Source organism: Heloderma suspectum, chromosome 11 (genome assembly GCF_057233095.1).
Source record: "Heloderma suspectum isolate Gila_16-S chromosome 11, 16-S_ref, whole genome shotgun sequence".
NCBI classification, from domain to species: domain Eukaryota; kingdom Metazoa; phylum Chordata; class Lepidosauria; order Squamata; family Helodermatidae; genus Heloderma; species Heloderma suspectum.
The window spans coordinates 3,195,091-3,213,381 of record NC_139468.1 but is presented as its reverse complement, the minus strand read 5'-3'; the positions used below and the strand labels follow the sequence as shown (position 1 = coordinate 3,213,381).

The 18,291-nt window shown below is 43.1% G+C and overlaps 1 protein-coding gene across 9 annotated transcripts in view; it reads right to left on the bottom strand.

Moving 5' to 3' along the window:
- Positions 1-18,291, bottom strand: part of HERC1 (HECT and RLD domain containing E3 ubiquitin protein ligase family member 1) — a 113,735-nt gene that overhangs the window by 60,788 nt on the left and 34,656 nt on the right. For 8 of the 9 annotated variants that reach the window (XM_084816648.1, XM_084816654.1, XM_084816653.1 and 5 more), the window contains exons 18-29: positions 18,023-18,244; positions 17,584-17,757; positions 16,669-16,783; positions 16,457-16,577; positions 14,869-15,040; positions 14,384-14,690; positions 13,336-13,456; positions 12,352-12,403; positions 7,165-7,433; positions 6,377-6,592; positions 934-1,054; positions 545-782 (exon numbers count right to left, since the gene is read on the bottom strand). In XM_084816648.1, coding sequence (XP_084672774.1) covers positions 545-782; positions 934-1,054; positions 6,377-6,592; positions 7,165-7,433; positions 12,352-12,403; positions 13,336-13,456; positions 14,384-14,690; positions 14,869-15,040; positions 16,457-16,577; positions 16,669-16,783; positions 17,584-17,757; positions 18,023-18,244 — 2,128 coding nt within the window. The remainder of the gene's footprint in view (positions 1-544; positions 783-933; positions 1,055-6,376; positions 6,593-7,164; positions 7,434-12,351; positions 12,404-13,335; positions 13,457-14,383; positions 14,691-14,868; positions 15,041-16,456; positions 16,578-16,668; positions 16,784-17,583; positions 17,758-18,022; positions 18,245-18,291) is intronic. The other variant, XM_084816651.1, reaches the window with a different exon arrangement.

The following is an 18,291-nucleotide window of genomic DNA, read 5'->3' as shown; positions in this document are numbered from 1 at the left end:
TACGGCGGCCAAAGACCCCCATCAACTCTGAGAAAAATAAGCACTCGACTGATCTTCCTTCTCTTGGAAGAGGCTAAGATTAACGCAGCTGTTAAGGTAACACTATTGATTTGTTTGTTTTTCTTTGATGTTTTAATGTGGGTTTTTTTCCTCTCTCTCTCCCCCCCCATATTGTTCTCCACTTTAAGAACTCATTTGAATTAAGAAGCAGATTATAAATGCTCTAAACTAACTAAACAATTTTAAGCTGTTTACTAACAGAATGCAGTTTTACCATATGCTGCATAAAACCCAGCATACCAACATGTTTCACTGCTAGGATATAAAGGTAATTGCTGAGAGAGAAAAGGAACCCTGGATCATTTTTAAAATGAGTATTATCAAAAGTGAGCTAGGGTTCTCCCCCACAACTGCCTCTCTGTTTTTTAAATGTTTCCCCATAGTGATTACTGATTAGCTAGTTGTGAGGAAAGTTCTACTATCTTTACACTTGAATAGTTGAAAAGATGAAATATTACCCAGAAAATAAACTGCCAAGACTTACCCTGTGGTGATGGCCAGGATCTGAAGTAATCTAGTGCTGGCTACTTTTAAAGCAGTGCTGAGCTGGGAAATGCCACTTTTTGGCAACAGCTGCAGTGGCTGACCAAGCATGGTATCTGTTCCGCATAACTGGGACAGGACATTTAACAACCCGGTGGAAATGGCCAAGGACACATCGACTGGCTGATAGTGTACACTTAGAGCAAACACCGTTACCAACAGGAGACGCTGCTGTGCCTCTAATACACACATACGCACACAAACACAAAAGATGAGGAAAATACTTAAACATGATTTCCATTTTGAGCTTGCCTAGGATTAAAAACAACAGCAACGAGCAACATGTGACTTGTTTTCTGTCAGCAGCATGATTCGATTTGCTCCTCTTACCTATGTGGTGTTTATTTGCTTGGAGGGCTCTTTCCAAAGTTGCAGATAATTGCTGGTAGATCTTGTGCACAGCCATTTGAATTTCCGTCTGAATATTCCTCTTAGCTGCCCTGATGCCATCCTATGAAAAATTAAATACAGTAAAACATATCCACATGGATTTCCCAAATGTTCAGACTAGGAAAAGCGCCATCCAGGGATTTCAAAATAAAACAGGACTCCCTGCTTGCTTGCATGGAAGCATAGAAACAACGACAGTGAACCCTGTGACATCTTAAGAGGGTAACAAAATAGTGGAAAGAGGGTGCTTTCAGAGGAGGCTTTTATTGTACCATAGTCCAGCCTCACTCATGGAATTTTTCGGTGGGTCCAAACGTTGTCTTCCTCTTGTAACCCTCCCATGTTTTCATACTGCTTCTTCCATCTTTTTTTTTTTTTTTTTACTGTGGAAAATCCATAAAGGAACAAATCCAGAATAGCTGCACAATGCTTTCTGACTGTTAGAACAAAGACCCCTCTGTCTGGAGAAACTTTGGAACCCTCAGTAGCACGCTGTAACGAGTTTGCACGGCACTTTGAAGATAAAGTTGCTCAGATGCGTCATGAATTGGACACCACAATTAATGCAGTTCCATTGGTAGAAGTGTTCAGAGCACCGTCTGGTCCAGTTTTATTGCATTAGTTTCAGTTATTGAGGCCTGAGGATGCAGACAAGGTGCTTGGCCAAGTCTGGCCGACCACTTTTGTGCCTGACACTTGCTGTTCATGGATTATTACATCAAACAAGGAGGGGATGTCTGGCTGGGTCCAGGAGGTTGTAAATTCCTCCTTGAGAGAGGAAGTGGTACTGGTCTGTTTAAAAGAGGTGGTAATCAGGCCACTCCTGAAGAAGCCTAACCTGGACCTGGAGGAGGTTAACAACTATAGGCCAGTGGCCAATATCCCCTTCCTGGGCAAGGTGCTTGAGCGGGTAGTTGCAGGACAACTCCGGTACTCTTGAATGAAACAGATTATCTAGATCCATTTCAATCAGGCTTCAGGCATGGTTTTGGAATGGAAACTGCCTTGGTTACCATGTGGGATGACCTCTGCCAGGAGAGGGACAGGGGGAGTGCAACCCTGTTGATTCTCCTGGACCTCTCAGTGGCTTTCGATACCATCAACCATGATATCCTTCTGGATAGGTTGTCTGGCTTGGGAGTTGGAGGCACGGAACTGCAGTGGTTCCGCTCCTACTTGGATGGCCAACTCCAGAAGATGATGCTGGGGGATTACTGCTCTGTGCCATGGCAATTATGCCATGGGGTTCCACAGGGCTCTATTTTATTCCTCATGCTGTTTAACATCTACATAAAACCACTGGGGGAGGTTATCCGGAGGTGTGGGCTGAGGTGCCATTAATATGCGGATGACACCCAGCTCCACCTCTTTTACTCATCAAACACAGGTGAAGCAGTGGCTGTTCTGAATCAGGGCCTGGGCACAGTAATGGACTGGATGAGGGCCAATAAACTGAAACTCAATCCAGACAAGATGGAGGTACTGTTAGTGGGTGGTTTGTCTGCCCAGCTAGGTGATATTCAACCTGTTCTGGAGGGGGCTGCACTCCCCCCTAAAGGATCAGGTTCGTAATTTGGGGGTGGTCTTGGACCCAGAACTGTCACTTGAGACACAGGTGAACTCAGTGGCATGGAGCACTTTTTCAGCTTAGGCTGGTATACCAACTCCACCGTTATCTGGATAGAGATAGCCTAGCTACAGTTATCCATGCTCTGATAACTTCTCATCTGGATTACTGCACTGTGTTATATGTGGGGCTGCCTTTGAAAACAGTTCAGAAACTTCAGCTAGTCCAAGGGCAGCAAGATTGTTAAGAAGGACTGGCCAATGACATCACATTACGCCAGTACTTTTCCAGCTGCACTGGCTGCCAGTCCATTTCTGGGCCCGATTCAAATTGCTGGTATTAATGTTCAAAGCCCTTAACAGCTTGGGGCCATTGAAGGATCGCCTCTTCCCATATGTGCCAGCCTGGACCCTAAGATCATCCTCAGTGGTCCTTCTCCGTGAGTCCCTGCCAAAGGAAGTGAGGCAGGTGGCTACTAGGAGGAGGACCTTTTCTGCTGTGGCACCCCAGCAGTGGAATGAGCTCCCTAGAGAGGTTCGCCTGGCACCTACGTTGTATTCCTTCTGGAGCCAGGTGAAGACCTTTTTATTCTCCCAGGCATTTTAGCATTTTAGCTTCCTAGTCTTTTAGCTTTGGTGTTTTAAATCTGTATTTTAAATCTCTGCATTGCTGCTAGGTTTTATTCTGGTTGTATTGTTATATTGTGGTTTTAATGCTTTTATATTTTATATTGTTTTACCCTGCCCTTTTTGGTTTTAATTTTTGTAAACAGCCCAGAGAGCTTTGGCTATTGGGCAGTATAGAAATGAAATAAATAAAATAAAGCACCCAGAGTTGCCTCACCTGGAAATGGAAGGAACCCATCGGTCATATGATGTTACCAAGCACTTCAGACCCTGGGTTATTTTTCTAAAATATATATTTTTCCAGAAGGAAACTTTTTCATTTAGGTGCTTTATCTCTTTGTTTATAGCTTGTGTATATGTTTATACTCATATGTCAGGCTTTGTTTATAGCCTGAGTTCCATCATTCTCCCTCTACCCTGTATTGAAAGAAGCCTGAAGACATGGAATAAGCAAGGCTCTGACAATAACAGTTTCCTCGGCAGTCAACTTGAAGAAAGAGTTCTTTGTTATTCAAAGGTGTACTCTGAATGTTAGCTGGTTCAGATACAAGATACCTTTCTAACATGCTCTGTCTTGCTTGCCTAGAGGAGCACAAGCCATCATTTTGGGGGCATGTGGGCAAGAAATGAAAAGAGGCTTCAACAGGAAATTCACTTATTTTAACAACTGCCTAAAAGGTCATTTAAAGTCACAGAATCTTGGCAAAAGCTCTAAGTAGCTGGATTCTTCTCTCTGTAGCCACTAAAACTGGATTTCAAAGGGAACATTAGACTTTGAAAAACATGAATTTTATTACTGGCATTAGCTAACAGTGGAGGAATGACAGTAATTTCATGAATTTACGGCCATACTGAAATATAGATTATCATTCATGTTGTGTTCACTGTAAAGGCTGCATTCCAACACTAAGCCATGGTTTAGCATTATGAGTAAGAGCAACCTTGTGCTTGAACACTTCCTCTCCCCCTTCCTCCTCTTCCTCAGTCTCCTCTCACAAGGAAATTAGAAACTTTCATTCCTGGTTTGCAGCAAGCTATGGTTTACACAATCCAGGCCTGGAAGCCAGGATCAAACCATAATTTGCAATCTTAGTTTATGGGCTAAATATGGAGGGAGGGTATCATGCCCAGGTTCGTGCACCATAACTGAGCAGGGTTGTTAAGTGCATTTTCAGTCCAAATATTGTATTACACACAAGAAATTGGTGTAAATAATAGATCAAAACACATCTCGTGCTACATTTCATAGTATTTAACATATGCAGTTCAGCCACTTCTAATTTTATGCTAGTACTTGAATGCTAAGCTCACCAGTGTCTAACACTGGCTAGTAACACAGGATTCCTGTCATGCTTTTACCTGGCCATGTAGGCATCTGTCTTTGCAGCATATGGCTATCAGCACACCGCACTGTTCCTATCATAAGGAATTTCTTAACACTAATACAACATATTGTATTCAAAACATATTCAAATCGTTTTCTGAAGTGATATTTTCCCTAGCTTGTCCACTTCTAGACTTCGACCAGCAACTATTTCCTCTATCTCCAATATTCAAAATAAGTCCTGGTGTTTCTGTAGTCAAAACAACACAATCCATGTCTTTTAATATCTACGTGAAACTACTGGGGGAAGTCATCTGGAGGTCTGGGCTGAGGTGTCATCAGTATGTGGAGGATACTCAGCTCTACCTCTCGTTTTCATCTGCACATCCCAGGGAGGCTGTGGAACCCTTGAACCAGTGTGAGGAGGCTGTTTTGGGGTGCATGAGAGAAAACAAGCTGAAACTTAATCCAGACAAGACGGAGGTACTGTGGGTTGGGAAAAAACTACTCTGGATAGAAGCTTACAGCAGGTCTTAGATGGGGCTGCACCCTAAATGACCAAGTCCACAGTCCGGGAGTCCTCCTGGACTCTGCGCTAACTGGGGAAGCCCAGGTGGCTGTGGTGTCCCAGAGTGCTTTTTACCAGCTTAGGCTGGTACACGAGCTGTGGCCCTATCTGGAGAGGATGGACCTTGCCTCAGTTACCTACGCACTAGTGATGTCCAGGCTGGACAACTGTAATGCACTGTATGTGGTGCTGCCTTTGAAGACAGTTCAGAAACTTCAGCTGGTGCAGAATGCATCTGCCTGAGTGGTGGGGGGAGGGGGGAGGCAATTTAATCACATAAGGCCTATACCGGTGTGTTTCTGAGCTCCATTTAAAGTGCTGTTTTTGACCTTTAAAGCCTTAAACGGTTTGGGACCAAGTTATCTAAAAGACCATCTTCACCCATATCAGCCTGCCCACACTTAAAGGTCAGAAAGAAAGACCCTTCTCATTTGCCCACCTGTGAGAGCAGTTAGGTAGGTGACCACATATGAGAGGGCCTTCTCTGCAGTGGCCCCACAACTTTGGAACAAGCTGCCACCGGAGGTCCACCATGTTCCATCATTAAAGGCTTTTAAGAAGGCCTTGAAAACATTATCTCACCTTTGTCTTCTCTTGATGGGTCTGCTGCTGTTGCTGCCACTGTTGCTGTTGCTGGTTTTATTGTTGGCTTTTATTGCTATTTCATTGTATTTGTTTTTATCGCTTTTAATATTTTAACTGTATTTATGTATTTTATTCTGTAAGCTGCCTTGGGAGGGCTTCTGCCCCGAAAAGCAGCCAAGAAATATTTTAAACAAATAAAATAAGTAAAACCACACACAAAAAGGGGTGTCAGCAGGCTCAGGAAACCCCAAGGCGTGCAGAAGTACAACAGTGCCCCGAACACAGCCAAACGAGGAATGGCTGTGCTCACTGGAATTAAAGTGCTCAGTGGCCATGGAGTGCTGATCGCTGTTGGGGAGAAAAACAAGTAAACCTGGTGGGCAGGGACTGGACTGGAATATCCAGGAAAAAGGCTTGGCTGGCTGGCTGGCACACTGAACAAAAGTATTTCACACTGCAATATTCTGTTGCAGTTCCCACTTCTCACAATTTTAAATGTGGAAGTTCTGTCTACAGCAGTTTACAATAAATTATGCTGACAGAATTCTAACTTCTGGCCAGAGGTACAACAAAGCATCCTTTACCTTTTGCAAGATTGTAAGCCTGAGGGCAGGGACTGTAGTTCTACTTATCTTTGCAAGCTGCTCTGGAAAGATTTTTGGCTAAAAGGCTGAGTGTAAATGCTGTCAATAAATAACTAAATAACAAATTACCTGATAATGATGTAAACGGATGCTCTCTCCTTTGGAGCCAGCATGTCCTACAGTACCCAAGCCAAAGCACCCAGCTAGGAACTGCAGCCTCACAGAAGTGAGAAGCGAAGAAGACTGAAACCCCAGCCCTTGGCGGCTTCCTACAGATGGAGTGCTGCCTTTTTCTTCCATCCCAGAAAGCAGCACCAGGATCTGATGAAGTGCCTCCAGACGCAGCTAAAAGCAATTTTTAGAAATGTCTTGTGTTATACCCCTTGGAAAACAAATTTACTCTAGCATATTGATACCTACACCAGAATATGGGCTTGCGCGCACACACACACACACACACAGAGTATTCTAGGAGCAGAAGGCAGGAAAAAATAACAAGGAGAACAGAGGAAGAGGGATGGGGTACACACTGCATGGAATGAGCACATCCAAAACTGCTTCTAAAAACCACCCTCCTTTCCCAGCTGACTGCATGCACATCCTCACACAGAGCATGTGTGCACCAGACAACACTCTCTGGTTGGTTGGCTGGTTTCTACATTCCTCAATGTTGCTTTTATGATGTCCACGTAGAAAGAAAGCTGCATGTTGCGGTTGGGAGGCCATACCCACTTCCTCTGAGACATATAAACAACCACGCAGAGGCCACGACTGTCCATGTGCACCCGAACAGCCCTTTGGGTGGGTGTCCTGAAAATGCACCTCCCCACAAACCACACTTGGGTACAGAATGCCAGCTGAAAACTAAACAGCATGATTTAGTCTGCAATTAATAAAACAGTAATTCTAAGACACACCTCTGCTCTCTGTTGCTGCTGCTCCATGGCAACGATATAGGCTTGGGGGCTCGTTGACATACTTTCTTCGGGCTCCTTAAAGCCTGGGGAGCTCCCCACATCCCCACTCACAAAACTAATAACGTTTTCAATCAGAGTATGAACTCCAACCGATTTTGTAAAATCAAAATCAGACTCCCCAAACAAACAAGAAGAGCTATACAGCCAATCTCTGTGTTTCAACCGAGTCCATGAATCACTTAGCGCTTCAACTGGGCTGTGAACTGCTCCTAGAAACACACAAGAGGACTGCATAAATTCCAATGCTGTAATTTGAAAAATGACACCAGAAGCAAATGCTCAGCTTGCAATTCAAAACAGATGAAAATGTCATCTCATGCATACAGTTAGCAAACTATACTACATCAAAGGAAAAGAACTTCAGCTGTGTTTTTATTGCGGTAAATCCTTAAGCAACATATTGCCACAGAAGGAAATTAAAGGCAAAAGCCACTCATACTGCTCAGCTTAAAGCTATAACACTGAATAAGATGGTATGGAAATAAAACAACAGAGAGTGGTCAAGGGGGGAGAACAGAAAAATAAATAGTGCACAATCTTTTTTACATCCAATTGTAAAGCAAGATTTGCGTTTAACTTGCATTATTGTACCACTATGGGCAAAGCAAGGGGGATGATTTATAGGTTGCTTTGAATGAAATATTTTTGTAGGTACAGGTATGGGAAAAGGGCAAGTAAACCAATGCAAATTGTTTCTCTTCTGCTGTCCTTTAGAACTGCTTTCCATTTATTTGGTGTCATGCAGCAAATTTGCTTCACTGAACTCAACCGTGTATAAGCATTAAATCAAACTCTGGTTTTCACTTCAACCCTGTGAGGGACACCTGCGTGGAATGAGATTTCCATGCCTATCCTTTCTGTGGTTCATTATCCAATGCTCAAATGGGTGCTGTGCACACAGTTCCTGGTCGCATCCTAGGCACTGCACAAGCAGATCACACGGGGGGCGGGGGGGGGGATAGGGATGGATTTCAGCCCTACTCTCCGCCCTCACAGATGATCAGGGACCATCTCCTGTGATCTTATTATAGCTGTGCATGCACGGCTGCTGCACTCAGTTGGGATCAGGGCTTTTGCTACCCAATGAATGAATAATTTGCGATACTGATAGAGTAACAGTGCCCAAAAAATAGTATTATGTATTATCTTATCGATTCATAATCTGTTTGTTGCAAACTGACAGCTGCAGATCAGCAAAAGCAGGTGCAGGACATGGGTACTTGGGGATACCCATGTCTTTTACGGAGGCCCTTCCACTGCTCTTTCCTTAATGAGCTGCATGCCCTGGATGTACTCCATCATTTCTGATGCTACCATGAACCAGTGCTCTCTCTCACACACACTGCAGCAGCATCTTCCAACAGGAAACTTAATTCCCCCAATCACAATTTGAATATTCTTTCTCAGAATGCCCTTTGTTACACTAACCTTTCACATTCATGGAAATATACATAAACACTCAGTTTTTCACAAAGCCAATGGTCTTCACATAAACATGTAACAATTACGAAAAACCAATACAGTGATCAGCAACCTTCCCTGCCTTGAAAATATGAAAACTACAGACTGGGGGCGGGGGGACGGGGACACCACACATTACTGATAAATTCTAGCAATAATTTCACTTATACTATTTTCAAACCATGTAACTGCTTCAGTTTTTAAAAACCTCATTTTACTGGGTAAATGAAATTTTAATCTGAGTGAAAATTCACTTCATATAAGCTTTAAATCAGGGTTTTGAATTATCTTGTCTAAAATTTCAAAACCAATGACATATTCTTCTGTAAATTTACACTGATTTGTGGACTTGATGCTGTGTGTTCAGTACAGTTCTCCAAATTTCTTATTATCTGACTGTTTGGAGAATCACCCAGACATTCAAATCAAGGAAACTGCACAAAACACAAGTATTTAGCAAATGATTACAGATTTGTTTTTTGAAATGTTTTCTTTAAAGGAAATAAAAAAGTGTCCTTTATTGCAAACAAGTGATTCTGGACGGACAAGACAAAGAGGGGATGACAAAGCTCCACGTCCTCATGACCCACACTTGGAGGCTTAGGGTCACCTTGATTGCCCAGTGCGGTGCAGTACTCAGTGTCATACTAAAAAGGTAAAGGTGTCCCCAGCCAGTCGTGTCCGACTCTAGGGTGTGGTGCTCATCTCCATTTCTAAGCCGAAGAGCCAGCGCTGTCCGAAGACGCTTCTGTGGTCATGTGGCTGGCGTGACTGAACACCGAGGTGCACGGAACGCTGTTACCTTTCCCACCACAGCGGTACCTATTTATCTACTTGCAATTTCTTGCTTTCTAACTGCTAGGTTGGCAGGAGCTGGGACTGAAGAAGGGAGCTCACTCCGTCACACGGCACTCGGGTCTCGAACTGCTGTCCTGCCAACCTTCCGGTCTGCAGTTCAGCGCCTTAACCACTAAGCCACCGCGGCCCCCTATACTAGCACCAGAGAAATTCAGCTTCAAATTCTCACTCATCCACAAAGCTCACTGAGCGAGCCGCTACCTGTCAGTCTAATCTACCTCACAGGGCTATTATGAGAATATAATAGAGGAGGGAAGGGAGAACTATGTACGCTGTCCTGGGCTTCTTGGGAGAAGGGAGGGCTTTTCAAAATGTAATTAAATTATAGGCTTCTCATACTTGATTACAGGGCTCTGGGGAAGCTTGAGAGTAGACAAAGGAAAAAACTCAAGAGCTTTATTATTTTCTACCCACATTTCCTTTCCAACAGTGACTGCTGGTAGCGCCATGTGACAGCTTTGTTTGGATGCAACTACATGGCTGTGAAAGCTTGCAGGGGCCCTGGTCCACCTTCACATTTGAATACTAGAAAGTTATTCTATTCGGTTTTTCAGGATTTTAAAACTTCTTTACTCCCATTTTAAGGTTTCTTCTTCTTGGGGGCAAATTATTTCTTACAAAAATTAGCAGTACAGAACACTGAAAGTAGAGCAGCAAAAGATAACCATCTGATAAAGCTGATGCAAACTCCTTCCTCCAAAGGCAAAAAATCCCATGGGACAAGATTTTATTAGCTTGGGGGTTGCAGAACAAAGTGATGCGGTGGACAGAAAATTAAAGATGGTCTAGCATACTTCTGGATTAAGGTAACAAGCCTCCTCAAGAAATCCTGGGGGAAGCTGCCTGTTGCTATGAGCTAGCAAGCTGTTATATTACAAATGCATTATAGTCACATTCAAGGCTTATGGTTTATCTTGCTCAGTATTACACTGGCAGCAAATCTCAAACTTCATTCTCTAGGGTCAGCATACAGGGGATTGTAATGAACCTGGATTCTGAAACACAACAAGTACACACTTCATTGATCTTCTCAGCTGCGATGCCCTAACCATAAACAGACGTACACTTAATGCATTCTTATAATTCCAGTTTTAGCTCAGCGCTATGAATAGTTATGCCTAAGAGCTCAATCTATGCTTGAACATTAGACAAAAAATAACCCCATGTTTACTTGTCCTTATATGCCAGTTTCTAGCAATGGAATTTTCAAAATGAATGTGGAACAGCTGCTATACATATTTCATGTTTTATAAAGTATGTAGGCAAGCTAGAGAGAGAAAATAAAATCAGAACATGCCATCATGTACTTGCTTGAAGCTCTTCTTTTTTCTGGGGCTCAACTGGCCAAAAAGGAGTAAACACACTACCACACAAGAATCAGAAGACAAGAGAGACATTTGGTACAGAAGACAACATTCAATCTGCATTCTGTCCACACATGGAAAACAGCTTTAAGGAAGGGGGAAGTGTTCATGTTTGAACAATGTCCATAAACGTGCAGCTTCTAAAACCTCCTGCAGTAGGAAAATGATGAGGGATTACGCCATTTTAAACCCCTTACCACGTGAATAATTAAAAGGAACTATGCGCTAATTAACTGGGCACTTGTGTATACCATAGTTCTTATCCCCTACAAATTAACCCATAAACTCTTGTAAAACAGTGTGCTAAAGACAAGGTCAGGCAACTGGCTGGGCTCAATGCCTCCTCTTGGGATAGGAGCTGCTCAAAAGGGATGCATCTCCACAGGGTCAGGATCAAAACCAAGAGTAATTTAGGGGCTAGGGACTGAGCATGTCAGAAGTCACAACCAAGAAGGCAGACTGCTGAACAATCATTAATTGACCCAAAGCGTGATGAGCGTTCAGCCCGAAAGTACTTTCCAAGGACAGCAGAGCAGGGACAAGGGAAACAGTCACAAGCACAGAACTGAGCAGCCTCTCAGCTGCCTCTTCCACCCAGCTCAGTATTGCTTACACTGACTGGCAGCAATTCTCCAGGGTCTCAGACAGGAGTGTTTCCCAGCCCTACCTGGGGTAAATTCATCCTTGCAACTTGCCCACTCACCTGGGGCAAATAGCAACTGCTCACCAGACAATGGGCACAAATCACAATGGCTATATATTACTTCCAGTATCAGAGGCAGTATGCCTCACAAGACCAATTGCTGGGGAATGCAAGCAGGAGGGTGCTATTGCATTCATGTTCTGTTGTGGGCTTCCCATAGGCGTAGGCCTTTGGTCTGATCCAGCACATCTCTTCTTATGTTCTTTAAAAGCCAAGTGGCAAATTGCACCTGCCTACACTCCTGCCACAAATTACATTTCTAAGCCTGAGGGAGCACAGCACAACAGCAAAGCCTCCTACCATTGTGTTCTAGTGTCAGAAATCCAAACTTAGAACCAACTTAAAGCAGTGGGTTCTCAAACTATCATGGGGTTCCTCAGAAGGGCTTTCCTCAGTAAGATGATCAGTATTGGCAGGGAAGCTGCTCAAAAGGCAGCTTGTCTGCCATTACCAACATTCTCTGGCAAGGCACAGCTGCAGAGGTGGCCTGAGAATATTCGGGAACGTGCTCAAATCCCAGAAGGAGCGATGGGGAAGCCAACAGACCTGGTCAATATCCTAGTGAACTGCCTATGTGCCTCACAGAACACTTTCCAGAATTCCTAGCCTCACAGAGGGGCCCTGTAGCAAACCAGTGAACATGGAAAGGGTTCGCTGAAGCTAAGAAGTTTCAAGATTACTGCTTTAGAGAAACTGAGTGCTATTAAATGGCTACAATAAATTCACACAAAAAAATATTACCCCTCTTTCTATGGGATGATGCCAAGTCCAAATCCACATTTCGCCTTCCATTCTACAGTGAACAACAATAAGAGTGTTAGTGTTATTCCTTGTTTACTACATTTATATAATGCCCACCCATGCACTCAAGCTGGTTTAGATTTTAAATAGCAGCTTACACTTTAAAGGACATGGCACAAAAGGGAAAAGGGACAGGGACGGAAGAGGAAAATAAGCAAAGGGAAATATCCATGGCCACTGCAAGAGACAGTTCTAGGAGTAGAGGAGCCATATGGTAGCTGGTCCCTGCCAGGCCAACCAAGATGTCTTTGCTGGCTTACCTCTCCCTTTGATATTATCAAATGGATTTCTTTCCACCATAAAGCAAAAAAGCAACTCAATCATTTATAAGTTATATACAGTGGCTTACTACCAGAGTAAATAATTCTAAATGTTGTACATTGAACACAAAACACAGTAGGAACTCTATAAAGAAAGCTTCCTCCACGCTTCTGGAGATGTTCCATTGAGAATTTGAACATACATTTTTGTACAGATTTCTCAGTTTTGAGAATCACACAATAATCCTGCCAAAGCTTTCCCGTAATTTTAGGGATACTTCTACATTTTTATTCTTGATGTGCTAAGTTCTTTTGAATCACATGCTTTTTTTATTGTAAAAGCTAAGTAATGCAGTGCTCTGCACCACATCACTAGCAACTATTCAAGCTCCAAAGGAATTTTGAAGTTTGCTTGTGACACAGCATAGTGGGCAAAGGAGAACTGAAATTCACCAATGGAAATAACGAAATCCCATCACATGCTATCTCCCCATGCACATTTTTGGGCCAGTAGTTTGCCCAAGCCCACCCACCAAGTCCAGAGCTGATTTGAAACTACATCCCTGTCCTACAAAAATGATGGACTTCCAGCACTGAAAGCACATTTCGAGTAATTGCACCAATATGAGTGACATTATGAAAGGCTTCAAATTATTTTGCCTACCAGTGAGTAACCTTCTTCATCTGATTCGGGCTGAGATAAGTCAGATTCACTCCTTGATTTTATCAGTTTGTAACTGGATGTGGAGTGGACTGAACGACTCTCTGCAGTAAGACTTTCACTTCTGCTTTGTACAAGCACACAAAAGAGAAAAAAACCATGCAGAGTAAAGAAACAGCTGCCATAACATTTTCATTTGCCTTGAATGTTCCGTTTCATGCTATATATGGTTTTATACTTGCATGCACAGGGAGCTCTGATGTGCCCTCTCAAACAAGGATTTCACCTTTCACTACAATGTCAGGAACAGCTTCATGCACACACCTTTGTTTGTGTAGAACCAACACAAACCGTAGCTCAGTGGTAGAGCACCCGCTTTGCATGCAAAAGGTCCCAGATTCAATCCCCGGCATCTCCAGGTAGGGCTGGGAAAGAATCTTGCCTGAAACCCCGGAGAGCCACTGCTACCAGTCAGTGTCGACAATACTGGGCTAGATGCACCAAGAGTCTGACTCGGTATAAGGCAGCTTCCAATGTTCCTATGGCCCCGGGGGTCTTCCCAAAAGCTTTATAATATATTTGCTTCCCATTTTTCTATATTACTATCATCAAAACATCTAACAGCCTGGTTAAAACTGCACCAGAATGCATAACAAGTAAATCCATAAAATAAAACAAGGAATCTTACATAATTACTAATGTAGTAAGAAACTCAAAGAACACCATAGAAATGACTAGACTGAAGTAACAATGCAACAACAAACAATAAACAAAAGCGTGCTGAAGCAGATGGGTCTTAACTGCCCATCTAAGTGCAATAAGAGAAGAGGCTTAGCAGCTTTCCCCTAGAAGCACATTACACAATCTAGGTGCCACCACAGTAAAGGCCCTGACTTTTACATCTGCCTGCTGTACCTCTAACTGTGGCGGGACATACAGCAGAGCCTTTGAAGCTGGTCTTAAGGATATGGCAGGTCCACCCCACCTTAGCTGGTCACCTAGGATTATTCAGCAAGGTTTCAAAAACTGTTACACAATTCATAAATCACACCTAGTCATGAGTCCGATCCCTTCTGGAGTACCACTTGAAGGCTGCTGCAACTGTCCTTCCTCCCTTCGCTTCTGCAGCTCCTCAATGACAGGGCTGACTCCCAAGATCAGCAAGGCACACCTATGGATCACAGAGTTGCATGCAGCCGTGTACACATCTTGTCCCTCAGGAAGGTCTCTGCTGACGCGGCGTTCTTGCTGGGACTGCAGGGCCTGGTCATCAAGTCGAGCCCCCGTCCCACCATTTATTCTCTCTCGATCTCGGCTGCGAGCTACTTCACGGGCTGATAGAAAACATTGAAATATTTCTGTAACATGCAACACAAAAACAAAAGTCTTAACTTCTAGGCAGAGCTTAAATGGCTGTAAAAATTATTCAGGTGAATGTATTTGCCCACAGATAAAACTCCTGTTGAAAGCTCCATTCATTTCAATGGGACTCCCACTGAAGAAGCTTCTGCGGGACATTGCCCAAACTTTACTTACTGCCAGCTGTCATAACTTCATGTTCTCTTTCTTCCTCTTCATCTTCTTGTTCGGGATGCCCCTCTTCTCTCTCTCTTTCTGCCTGCTCTTCCATCTCCGCTTCTTCATCAATGGTCCGGGTAAAGGAGTTTTCTTGGGCATCAATGTCTGAAGATTCCGGATTTTCTGACATCTGGGGGGATTGGGAGAGAAGGGTACATTTACATGAAGAAGCTGCCCTTTTCCAAACAATGAATTCTGTGGAAAGTGATGTGACTGTAGCAGGAGATAATGATCACTCAAGGATTGAACTGAGCAGTGGCTGAGTCATGCAATCCTTTTGGGCAGTGCAGCTGAATTCTTAGCAAAACAATAGTTTTGCAATGAGCACAGGTAACAGGATGCTGTCACTGCAAACATTTCTGAAACTATAATGCGATGGTATGGTGGGACTATCTGCCCTTGTATGACTAGATGCATACACCCATTTTGTACATGCAATTATCACACAATAGCCTGATAAGTCGCTTATTTTGGCTTCAACCAAAATGGGAACTTTTTAAGCTGCCAAGAAATTAAGAGTAGCTGAAATAGCCACTGTATTCTAACACTGTATCATTTGAGAACAGCAAAGTTTTCATATCTGGGAACCCAAATGAGGTTGTCTGATCCAGTTCTATACAGCTTTCATTGGTGGCTGAACACTTAACAATAGCTGGAGAAGAGCAGCTAAGACACAGTGACCCGGTTCGCATGTAATGACTAACCATGGGTTGTTTAAACCATGGGTAGCCAAGACCATGAAGGAGCAAGTGAGCATGCTACCTTCCAACCTCTCACGCTTTGTTTCCACTTCGGAAAACAAGCCAGGAGAGCCCCAGAAACAAACCAGAAATAGTTGAGTGGTTGGGAGGTAGCACGCTCACTCATTCCCAACTACCCATGGTTTAAATACCCCATGGGTAGTCATTATGTGCAAACCAGGCCAGTGTCATCGAACCTTCAAGGGGAAGGGAAATGCCAGATGAGTGGCACTGCTATGACAAGTTCTTAACTACTTTGACAGCTCAGGAACGCAAGAGGAACCCAGAGGAATCAGACCAAGAGCCAACTGGTTCAGCATCCTGTTTCTCACACACATGCAGGAAATAAGGGCAGCAGAAGAAGCAGTGGGAGAGGAAGGCCAGCAAGAAAAGCTCCCACGGCTTGGTGTTAAAGGGTTCCGTTTCCCTCCTCTTCAAGCAAATTGACAGGAGAGTACAGGGGCTGTTCCTGCAACCAGTCACAGGAAAGAACAGCTACTGGCCTTTATTTTAAGTACTGATAAACTGCTCCTCCAGACAAAACATAAAACACCCTGTAAAGTGAAGTAAATCAGTATAAAAAACTAACTACAGAGAAAACAGAAGAGAATCTAACAAAAGTTTTTGATAGAGAGATCAATACACTGGGTGCATTTAAACATGATTTAAAATGAGCAAAATGAAGACAAATGCTCACACCATTTTCGGCCTCAAAGAAATAACCCATCTATGCAGTCTTTTAAAGTTAAAACAATGTTCTTGCCCTGCAAAATAAGGTGAAGTGAGGAGATGCTCTTTAGCCTTACCCATCTATCTCTTGAGGACGACCTAGTCTGAATAAGTTCCATGTTCTTGCAAGCGAGCAAACGACTCCGAACTTTATAGACACACCGATATACTTCTACTAATGCTTTGCCAGGCTGATACCTAAAGGCACAAAAGTTCCATACGGATGTGAGGACAGGCAGTCACCACAAATGTAAGATAAAATGTCTCAAGATAATTTCTGGGTACTTGCCTGCTCTCACCACTCGCTTGAGTGAGCAAATTTGTATGTTTCAGGAGGGCAGCAAGAACAAATCTAGACACAGTATCCAAAAGCGACTCGCTACTCAAGGTGGCACTGTCCCAATCTGAAAGGGGGCAGAGGAGAAACAAAGTTATCCAAAGTCAAAAAACCAGCATCAATAAAATCAACAACCTAACAGCCTGCTTTTCTGTCCTAAACAGTATAAGCCAGTATGTCAAGATATATAGAACACTGTTCCCCCGCATTTGATTTTATTTAGCTTAAAAGCTTACTCAGCTTGTGACTTTAATAAAGCTATTACTCTACTGTTACTTTTTGATTTACCCAAGGCACACTCAAGATGGCTAGAATGGATTGAGAAATACATTTGCTGAAGGTACCCTAAATAGATCCCAGTCCATTTAAAAAAAATAAACAAAGTATTTTTTTAAAGATGCTAATAGCATTAGCTAAAGTCCACACCAGATTTAATAAGGGGAATGTAATAGCTGGCATTGGAGAAAATTGATTGTTTAAAATATTTAATTTTAGCCTTGTATACTTTATTTTTGGCTTGGTTAACAGACACTTTTATAGAAGGTGGAAATTAGTATCAGGAAATTTTTATCATTAACTTTAGTTTGTTAGCTCCAAATTTTTAGTCATTTTCTTTGAACTGTGTTTAATTTGTCCATTTCTGCTTTTGTAATATTCTGGATATATTCTGTATACTGTGATGACTTCGGTTTATAAACAATAAAACTTAAGTGAAATAAACAAAAGGAAAAGACTGCTCCCCCAAGACAAGAATAAATAAATCCTATGTCTATTATGTTCAGCTCTGGGTCTTCACCTCCCTTTGCCACTTAAGGAGGGCGAAAGACTCTACTCACCAATGTGCCTCTTCTCCTTCCAAGAGCTCACCTTTACTAACGGCATAGTCCTGCATGCTGATCCAGAGGCTACGAGCAGGCTCCTTTGCACACCCCAGGGCCAAATCCACAAAGACTGAGATTTCTGGGCACAGCTTGTAATCAAATGGCTTTTCTTCTTCATTTCCAGAGAGGGCTACTTCCAACAGGGAACTCATGGATTTATCTAAAACCATGTGAAAAGTCAGGTGTTTCATCATTTATTTATTGAGTTATCTACAACTGGGACCAGCAACAAAATATGACAAAGGAGAGTGCTTGCAAGCTTCTCAGGGGAATCTGGCTGGCCACTCTGAGAGACAGGATGCTCACCCGCCTGACCCAGCAGGACAATGATTCTGTTCTAACAAGTCAACAACACTGCACCCATAATATATCTATATACCTGTGCCCATATATCCATACACTCATATCACAGTTGAGCGGATTACCTAATTGTGGAATATCCATTTCAACTCCATCGCTAAACAGTGGTGTTTTCAACCAGTAAGCAGTATCTTGCTCCTCAGGTGACACGGGAGATCCTTGAAGCATCCCACCAAGACAGCGTCCGATAAGCAAAGCCACGGTTCTCTCGAGGTCAACAAGCCACACCCATGATTGTGCAGGTTGTGGTAAGGGCACTCCAGCTGGATCAACCAGTTCTGTCCCACCTAGAAATATTAATAGCCAACATTTTCTATGCCAAGGTGTTTTCAGA